General features: G+C 37.3%; 1 protein-coding gene across 1 annotated transcript; it reads left to right on the top strand.

Annotated features, from left to right (window-relative positions):
• Positions 1,466–9,333, top strand: LOC109823615. Its single transcript, XM_020389892.1, has 12 exons — positions 1,466–1,821; positions 2,570–2,691; positions 3,221–3,665; positions 3,762–3,868; positions 3,952–4,735; positions 5,629–6,060; positions 6,814–7,002; positions 7,379–7,606; positions 7,757–7,975; positions 8,059–8,137; positions 8,346–8,532; positions 8,620–9,333. Exons 1-12 carry the CDS (start codon positions 1,600–1,602, stop codon positions 9,071–9,073), a joined length of 3,468 nt encoding a protein of 1,155 aa, XP_020245481.1. The 5' UTR covers positions 1,466–1,599; the 3' UTR covers positions 9,074–9,333.

Here is a 10,600-nt window from a genome sequence, read left to right as displayed (position 1 = left end):
ACATTATTGAAATAACAAGTAAATGAAATAATAGTATAGAGGTTTTAGATTAAACATCGACCAATGACTTTTGTTAGAAACTAAAAGAAGGAGAAAAAAAAGTATTTTTCATCTTTTTCTTTTACAATTTCATTGATTTAAATATTATGTATACAATGTGTATAAATTTGCATGAATAATGTAATTACGTAGTTTATACGTATGAATGAGAAAGCTATCGCCGCCTCGATTTCAGCGGATAAATAGGAGGCGTGTCTAGAGATGACGTGTCTCAACGCAAGCGAAAGAGTCCAAAGGGGTGACGTGGCGTCAATCTAATCATCGCTTTTCTTCCGTTAAATATCAACTAACGGTGACGGCGAGATGATTTCTTGGATTCCCATACGCTAAAGCCTACTCCTGTGCATTTACCTTTCTACCCTTGTTTAAGCTTTGTTGTCCCACTTTAATTGGATTGGAAAAAGAAGTTAGCCGTTGGACTACTTTTTAATCAAAGAATCAATGACCATCTTAATATATATTTCTTTTGGAAAACCCCCATGTTTTTCGCATGTAAATTCAAATAGTAAAATTAAATTTATAAGTTTAATCTAAAGAGCGAACAAGAGTTTCTCAAGTCGATATAATCATTTTATTTATCTTGCATGAGTATCTGAAATCAATACTAGCTAATAGACATTATAGAAACATCTATATAATTTAGGAATTCCTAGCAAACTTGAAATGTTACGTATCAATTATAGTAAAGTCAATTTGCTTATTATATATATTTTTTAAACAATGTATTACTATTTGAGTTCAAGTTAAGTGCAAACAAGTTTTTGTAAGTTATCGTCCAGCAATTTATTGTCGAACTTTATCTTTAGACTACAATATTCAAATAAATTGATGGTAAAGTAAACTATCAAGATTTGGAACAATTTAATTTAATTTTTTCCAAACATTTTTTTAATAAAGAAAAGGTAGAAGTCCAGGTTAGATTACGACTTTGATCTAACTCTCTATATAAGTACATGCAGGCATACAGAAAACAAGACACAGAAACATATAAGTCATTTTCTCTTTAATTTTGTCGGTTGTGAGAGTTTCTCATCTTCTCATCTAACGTTGTAATTACTCTTTTGATCGTGTGTGAAGATCTAAAAAAAGGTGCGTGACAATCTTCAACTTGTAATGCCTGTGATCAAGAGTACATGATTCTCAATTGGCTTCAAAACCAAATAATTTCAGGGCCTAAAGAACCCTAATTAACATTCACCATACTTAATTATGCTGACCCCACCAACAAAAGCAGCCCCCCTGACTCTTCCAAGGGCCTATTCGTAAATACTCAAAAGGTTCGGTAAATTTTGACAAACAAGAATCCACGTTATCCATCTACCCGTTATAACTAACGGCGTCATCAACTAAATTTTACATAAAAGGACCTATAAATAAACAGACAACAAAGATAAACACCCCAAAACTCTCTAAAACCAAACTCGGGACCAAGAACGAAGAAGAGAAAAAGAAACGCTTTCCTCTTTCTCAATTGAAATCTCACTCAAATTCCTCTCTCTCGCTCTCTAGATTCTCTCTCTAGAGTTAGGGTTTCGATCGATGGAAACTGAGTCGCCGGAGAGCGGAGGCGGTGCGGTCACCGCCGCCCCCGTCGCATTCGAGTTCCCCGCCGGAGATCCGACGGCGGAGACGGCGTCGACGCCGGTGAAGATACCGCGGAGGATCAGGAGGAGGCTGATTGAAGGGAAGAGTGGCAGTTCTCCTCCTTCGAGCGTGGAGGAGATCGAGGCTAAGCTTAAGGAAGCCGATCTTAGACGACAGGTATCAACGATTTCTTTTTTTAGGGTTTTTATTTGATTTTTGGGTATATTTTTAGTTTTATTAATCTTGTGGTTATTGGAATTGGTTGATGTATTATTTTTATTTACTTCAAGATTTTCCTTGAAGAATTGGGTATTTGGTGTGGGAAAATTTGCCGGGTTTTATTGAATTTGGATAAAAGTACTATTTTTAGTGTAATTTAGTGTTAAGAACTAAAAAAATTCCAATATTTTGCTTTTTAAGGTTAAAAAAAGTACTAACTGTGCTCCTAAGTTTAGCTTTAGGAACATCAAAGTCTTGTAAATGAGATGTTAGGTATGTAACTCTACTGAGTAGAGATTTTAATTGCTTACTGTAATTTCCTCAAGATTTTTTTTTTCTTTCAATGTAGTGTTAAGAACGCCTGGCCCTGAAATATTTGTGTAATAAAGAATAGGAGGAGAAAAAAATTTAACTGGAAAATTGATTTACTATTTTGTAAGTATTTAGGTAAATAGAATATGTGAGCATTGAATATTTCTTAATGTACTCTTCATCCCTTCTTCAAGAAAATTGTTTCAGGTTTTGATTTTTTTAAAGGTTGAAACTTGGCTGGTTATTTGTCTGATCCTCTGTTTGTTTTACTTAAAGTAAAGCTGTGATTGAGGTGTCTTTTCCTTGTTATTTCCAATCCTTATAGATGTTAATTTTGTTTATGTAATGGAACCTTCTGATGTTGTGAATATTACTAAAATATTTCTTTGGACAGCAATTTCATGAATGGTTATCTAACAAGGCGAGACCAAAACAGCGAAGTCCATCCTGGTCATCTCAAGAGGAGGATCTCGGTCAGCGTCTTGAAGCGAAGCTTAATGCAGCTGAACAGAAAAGGTATTTACTTTGCATTTTTTGTACTTTACTCTTTGTTAGAATATAAAACAATAACCCTCAACCCTCGACTTTGGAGTTTTGGTGTGGTGGCATATTCTTTTGAGACTCTTAATTGACAATTGTTCTATTTGTAACCTTTAAGTTTGTTACTGAAATTGATATTTGAATGGTAGAGTATACACAAAACAGGTAATGCCATCTTTTGATAACTTTTGGTTTCTTTCTTATGTTTGATCTGAACTTTGGAGGTTTGTTCCTTATAGCTTTCATAACTTTATTCAATCATAGAGATATCAACATGGCATCTGCATCCACTTTCCTTCCCGTCACTTAAAGATGTCCTTAACATAGTTCTTTATTAATCCTTTTAAATATATACACACTACTCACGATCAACTCGTAGTATATCATTTTTATTTTTTGCATTCTAGCATGTAAAATCTGAGTGTGTAAAATTGCTAATGCTTCTTATTACTTCCACTTCTAGGTGAGAAACTATTTGTTAACATCATCTTCTTTTAAATTAAAGGTTAAGTCTCTTGGCAAAGGCCCAAACACGGTTAGCTAAGCTGGATGAACTACGACAAGCTGCTAAACATGGTGTGGAGATTCGGTACGAGAAGGAGCGTGAAGAGCTTGGCACAAAAGTTGAGTCTCGTGTACAGCAGGCTCAGGCAAATAGGATGCGCCTCTTGAAGGATCACATGCAGAGACGAGCAGTTGCACAAGAGAGAACTGCAAGATCATTGAAGCTGAGGATGGTTCGTGAGAGCAAGTATAAAGATTGTGTCCAATCAGCAATTTTTCAGAAACGTGTTGCTGCAGAAAATAAGCGAATGAGAATGTTGGAGGAAGAGAAGACAAGAGTTCACGCCAGAGTAATGCAAGTATACAGAGCAGCAAAAACTGTACGCCATCAAAGAGAAAATGAGAGGAGAAAAATGAAAGAAGAGTTGGAAAATCGGCTTCAAAGGGTAAGACAATGCCTATTAAAGTCAGTTTTTTGTTGAGTTAATAAGTGGAGATGAATATAAACTTGTCTTTTTTTTATAAATCATGATGATGAACAGGCAAAACGACAGAGGGCAGAGTACTTGAAACAGAGAGGAAGTCCTCACAGCTCTGCTCGCGCTACATCCAATAAATGTGGTGACCATCTTTCAAGAAAACTAGCAAGGTGACATGTTTTCTTGTTGGGTTAGGGTATCCTTCTCTATATGAAGACAAATGTAGGTCTCATGTTTGTATTCTTGAGTGCAGGTGCTGGAGGCAGTTCGTGAGGTCAAAAAGGACTACTTTTGATTTGGCTAAATCTTATGAAGCTCTTGGGATCAACGAGAAACGTGCTAAGTCAATGCCATTTGAACAGCTTGCTCTGTGCATGGAGTCAGCCACAACTCTTCAGACAGTAAAAGCTTTCCTAGACCGGATGGAAATTCGCTTCTTACTCTCTCAGGTGTCCAGTTCAAGTCCAGAAAATATAGACCATCTGCTAAAGCGCCTGGCAAGCCCAAGTAAAAGAACACCCTCTAGCAAAGCTTGCTATGGCAGAACACCAAGGTCCAACAGAGGGACATCAAAAAAGGGGTCTGTTAGGGAACAGAAAATTCCTGGAGCAAATAAGCAGTCTAGGTATCCAGTGAGGGTAGTATTGTGCGCATACATGATATTAGGTCATCCAACTGCTGTTTTCAGTGAACGAGGTGAACGTGAAGAGGCTCTTGAAGAGTCATCTGCTAACTTTGTTCGTGAATTTGAATTGTTGATCAAAATTATATTGGCTGCACGACCAGTGAAGCAAACTTCAGTCCAATTGCCTTGTCAGCGCACCTTTAGAAGCCAGCTATCAGCTTTTGATGCTGCTTGGCGTTCCTATCTTTATTGCTTTGTGGTGTGGAAGCTCAAAGATGCAAGATCTCTAGAGGACGATCTTGTAAGAGCAGCCTGCCAACTTGAGCTTTCCATGTTGCAGACATGCAAGCTAACTCCTGAAGGACAACAAACTTGTGATCTCACTCACGATCTGAGGGCTATAAAGAAACAGGTTGGTTTACCTACTTAAGCTTTCTGATTTTCTCCATTTGGATTGCTTTCTTACAATAGTTCAATTTGTCAGGTATAAGTTACGCATTTTTTACTTTTGTTTAGCCAAGACAAAGGTCAATCCATTCAATAGATATCAGTTGGTTGTGGTTATCTGCTCCATGTGTTCGTTTTTTTACACAGTATTGCAAAGGAACTGGCTAGACGATAATAACAATGGATTTGGTTAGCGGGCTTTAACAATTTGTAGGGACTTGAGCTCTATATTTTTCAGTTTAACCTGCCTAATATCAGTCTAGATGGATATTTATGCTATATTACTGCAAAAGTAAACAATTATTCTCTTTGAAATTTAACGTTCACGATCAAAATTTTGTGGATCTTTATTTTATTTTATTTTATTTTTGTTTGCAAACATGCACACATTGGGCACTTGTATATGCAACCGAAAATAATGAGGTTTTAAGAATTAATTGCATTAATTCATGTATGCCATCGTGAGATTGTGCAATCAAAACAGCATTAATTACTTCATGTATGAGCCTCAATGTCTTACCCCCAGCAACTTCATGACCTGTGGATTTGCAAAGGCTTGACCATTCACACATACATACTGTCTTCCTTCTCCATTTCTCCTGTATATGCAATTCTTCATAATTTTTGTTACTGCAATAAGTGATATAGTAGCATTTATTCTGTTACAAGTTAACATTTGGCTACATATTTGACATTCCTAGCTAGAACCATTCAGTCATCCATCCTCAGCAACCCAAAAGAAGCCCTATTTACTGTTTGGGCATCTGACACTGAGATTGTGTGGTGGTACTTATTTGTGTAATGTCTACATCTGTGCCATGTGGAACTTCCAATTCATTTTCTTCATATTATGTTTAGGTAACCGAAGACCAAAGACTTCTGAGGCAGAAAGTGGAGCACCTAGGTGGCAGTGCAGGAATTGAACGGATGGAGTCTGCTTTATCAGATACAAGATCCAAATTCTTTAAAGCAAAGGATAATGGAACTCTTTTGATGGCCCCTGTTGCTCATGTGCCGTCTCCTTCATCCTGCAGTTCTTCTATGCAGCCTTTGGAACCAGTCTCAAAGGAGCATGCTGTTGTAAACAGTGTAAGATCCAACGTGGTTAGGACACTATTTAGTGATGGCGCTTCTTCGTCACCTGAAGTTGGATTAAAATCCCAAGGAATAAGTTCACAGTCAAGTAGTTCTCAAGCCAAACAGCAGCCAACAGAAAACGAGCTTCTTGTGAACGAAATTCTCCATGGTGGTCAGAGTACACTGGTTGATAGAGAAGAAACCGGTATTAAGGTCAGTAGACTTATTCAATGTGTCTTTGCTGTTATAATTTCTCATTATTTCTCAGAATGCATTAGTTTATAGTATAGGTGTTTTTTTCCAGGAAACCACTTTAAAATAGGCTCATTACACATAAACCACCTTCTATTTTCAATTTATAGGTAAACCGCCATTAAAGTGGGTTTTTGTTCCAATCGATCACCTCCTAGTCAAATTTTTACTAAAGAATCAAAAATAACCTTAAGCAACACACATTAAAGATACATGACTTGTATCGTAACTAGACCAAGTGAGTCACGTACCTTAAATGTGGAAATTTTGACTGGAAGTTGGTTGACTGGAATAAAAAACTCGCTTTAAAGGTGGTTTATGTATAAATTGAAAATGAAAGGTTATTTCTGCATAATGACCTATTTTAAAAGCTGTTTATTTGGAACTATAATATATATGTCCTTGGAGCTTAAGGCCAGTGTACATTGCTTTACCTCAGTTGGCGTTAACCTTAGATCAGCTGTCAAACTTTATCCGAACTTGATTCTTAGGGTTCTCTGTGTCAACCAATACATGTCACAGTTTACTTTATGTTAAAGCCTGGCCAAATTAAGTCCATGTCTACAAAACCCTCCTTATGAGACAAAAATGTGAGGAAGTAGTGTTGTTTTTTTGCCATATTCAGCGACAAAATCTCTGATAATTGGTGCTGAGATAATCATTTTGACACCTTTTTTCCATCTTCCATCTGAACATTTGTTTCCATCTTGACAGGCAAAGGTTAAAGAAACCATGGAGAAGGCGTTTTGGGATGGGATTATGGATTCTATGAGGGAAGACCCCCCTGATTACAGTCGTATATTGGGGCTTGTGATGGAGGTGAGGGATGAACTAATTGGAATGGCCCCGAAAAATTGGAAACAGGAGATTCTCGACAGTATTGACATGGACATTCTTTCTCAGGTAAATCAACAGTACCTTCATTGTAGTATTTAATAACAAAAAAATTGGGACCTTTAAGATTTAACTGTATTCATGCACAACCGAAAAGCATATCTATCTTTCAAGAAAAACCCATTTTTGCAAATGAAAGATATAGGATTAACAAGATGACCTCTCCGATTTGTTTCTACTTTGCAAAAAGTTCCAATAATATAATTCAAATAGAGTCAGTATATGCATGTTGTCAATTAACAGTCATGTGGATGTTTCTCCAGTTCAGTTGCCTTTCCTTCTCTAAAGGACAAATCTCCTACTGGGGTAGCTATTTTAATGTATTGCTACTAGTTTGGTTCATATGTGACTAGCATTCTCATTTGTTTCCTGTTTCCTTTTCAAGTTACTCAAATCAGGTACTCAGGACATGGAATATCTTGGAAGGATTCTGGAGTATGCACTTCACATGCTGCAAAAATTATCTGCAGAAGCAAAAGAAGTTGAGATGAAAAAAACCCATGATAAATTACTCATGGAATTGGCATCTATTGCTCACTCTGATGACAGAGAAAAAAACTCCTTTGTTATTGCCGTAATCAAGGGTTTGCGCTTTGTGCTGGAGGAGATACAGGTACTTCAAATTAGTATTATTACTTTTTCTTGAAGGAGTAATGTCTACTCAATATACATACATAGCGGGTAATTTTAGTTATTGTTGTTTTGCAAAGAGCTTGGCCATATTTTTGGATAATTTCTGAATATCTGCCTATTTTACTGACAGGATCTTAAGGTAGAAATTAACAAGGCACGAATGCAAATTATAAAGGGATATGGAGGAGTGGAATATTTGCAGAAGGCATTTGTTGATCGCTATGGACCTGCTTCTGGTGCTGCTGACTTGCTTCCAGTAACAGCCCAATGGATCTCATCATTAAAGAACATTTCAGAAGATGAATGGAATGAACATAATGGTTCTGTTTTGAGCACATCAACAAGCCATGTATGCTTTTCCTTAGGTTCTTTTATGAATGAATTTTATTGTTTTATATTCTATAACCACCTAATTAGATGTTCTATTTCCAGGGTCTTCCTGTTGGCACTACCCTCAGGACTGGTGGTAGCATTCCCCTAGCACGAAATGATAGTTCTCGCCATGATTCAGGTGTGAAATTGTTAGAATTTTTTACATTGCATGGTGGTTTCATAAATCTACAGTCTATTGATTGCTATGAGATATGAGGTTGAGTGATGTGTAAAAGATTGTTCAAGATTATGACTTGAAGACACCTAGTTTATGGTTATTGTAACTTAAGATTTTCTACAATTAGTTTGCTAGGGTAGGAAATAATACATCAATGACTATTTTGCAGGTGATGAAGATCTACCAGAGTGCAAAGGAGAAAAGCTCGACTTAATGTTGAGACTTGGTTTGCTAAGACTTGCAAGTGGCATCGAGGGATTAACAGTGGAGACGGTTCCTGAGACTCTTGAAATGAATGTTCGAAGATTGAGATCTGTGCAGAGCCAGCTACAGCAAATTATAGTTACCTCAACAAGGTAAAAAAATCACTCTTTATATTTCCATTATCTCTGTAGTCATATACATTCTATAGCTCTAATATATCTTCGATTTTACATATGCAGCATGTTGGTGCTTCGACAAATCCTTCTCTCCGAAAACTCTGCTTTGTCACCATCAGGGTTAGAGAACACAATATCTGATTCTTACAAAAGCCTCACCAAGCTTTTGGACACAGTACAAGACGTGGGCATCGAAGAAATGGTCAACACGATTGCTAGCTCATCCTCAGAATCAAAGCTTCATACTAAAAAGGAGATGATTGCTAGAATTCTCACAAAGAGCTTACAGAGCAATGATGCTGTTTTTATGAAAGTTTCTCGTTCCATATATTTATCAACGCGTGCAGTTGTGCTCGGTGGCAGTGGAGACCAAGGGCGAAAACTAGCAGAAGCTGCGCTTAAACGAATTGGGGCGTCAATGCTTTTGGATCAAATAGTAAAGGCAGCGAAAGTGTTGATTGCTGTTGCTAGGGTTTCAGCAAGCGTTCATGGGCACTGGTATAGATCCTTGATGTGATGAAGCTTTAGTCAAAAGTTGTATACATTGTAAATAATATTGTATAAGAGAAGGATGACATTCGGTGGGGTTGTAAAGGTTACGTGACTGGCGGGGTTTTACTGTTAAATATAGTTATTAGGTATGTTAAATATAGTTATTAGGTATATTGTATCTCTTTTTTTTAGTCCCACATCATTTAGGTTATTAAAACTTCTTCTCTTGTTCTTATATTTGAACACTTCAGTGCAATGAATAAAATTATTTATTTTCTCCCAAAAGTTTTATTCTTATCATCATATCGGAGTCATCCTCTTCATCCCAGAGAGACCTCTTTTTTTCCTCTACATGGAGTTGTCGAAGGTTTTGCCTAAAACTCCGCGTTGCCCCTCGGCGGCCTCGTTATTGGATTCAATGCACAAAGCGATGCGGAAACCTCTGTTCAGAGTAAAACCCTAGTCCTAACCTCGTCATAATGACACTGTTTATATGTAGGCTACTGTTCATCCGCTTCATCGCATGCACACAAGGTGTTCGACGAATTGCCTTAGCGAGATTTCTCCCTCTTTTAGCCGGCCTTTGGTCAAAGATCTCTCCAACCAAGCACTTTCCACTCACCGATGCTTGCAAAATCCGGTCACAGCGCCTCCTCTCACAACCGTAGGTCTGCCCTCTCGCGACCACCGTGCATGACTGCCAATCACTATTGCAACACCATACCTCGCCGCCTGCAAGATCTAGTTATCACACATTCTCCCGAGAGTGCAGGTCCACCCTCTCGAGACCACCGTGCGTGACCGTTGATCACCGCTGCAATAACATGATCTCGCATCCCGCAATTCTAGCCACCGATATGCTCCAATTCAACCACCTCTCGTCAAGTCATGCCAATAACCATCTATGCAAATTCCGCTCGTCTTATAGAAACTCTCGTTTCTCTACCGACTGTGAGTTTGATCGGAGGTGTTAAATATAGAGTTATTAAGCATATTGTATTTCTTTCTTTTAGTCCCACATCGCTTAGGATAGTAAAACTCTTCTCTTGCTCTTGTATTTAAACACTTCAATGCAATGAATAAAATTGTCTATTTTCTCTCAAAAGCTTTATTCTTATCATTCACAACAAAGAGAATCGAATTTCTGAGGGAGTGAGGGGGTCACAGTACAAGGTTTCTTTTAAATTTAGATTTGTATTTGTTTGAACTGCGAGTCTTCAGAGCACAGAGTTAAACAAAGAAGTTATTTGTAATATCCTGGGATTTGGAACTCAACAACACCCGGTAGATGTGACCCTCGGATTAAAAATAGCGTAGGCGTTATCTTTCTTAAGATACAAATGACAAGAAAACAACATCAAAACATAGATTTCGATGTAACGTGTAGGCGTTATCTTTCTTAAGATACAAATGACAAGAAAACAACATCAAAACATAGATTTCGATGTAACGTAATTTTGGCAAGAAAATAACATCAAAATAGACAAGAAAACAACATCAAAACATAGATTTCGATGTAACGTAATTTTGGCAAGAAAATAACATCAAAATA

The sequence above is a fragment of the Asparagus officinalis genome, chromosome 9, assembly GCF_001876935.1.
Source record: "Asparagus officinalis chromosome 9, Aspof.V1, whole genome shotgun sequence".
NCBI classification, from domain to species: Eukaryota; Viridiplantae; Streptophyta; class Magnoliopsida; order Asparagales; family Asparagaceae; genus Asparagus; species Asparagus officinalis.
The sequence above is the reverse complement of the archived record's forward strand: the minus strand, read 5'-3'. Positions and strand labels throughout refer to the sequence as shown.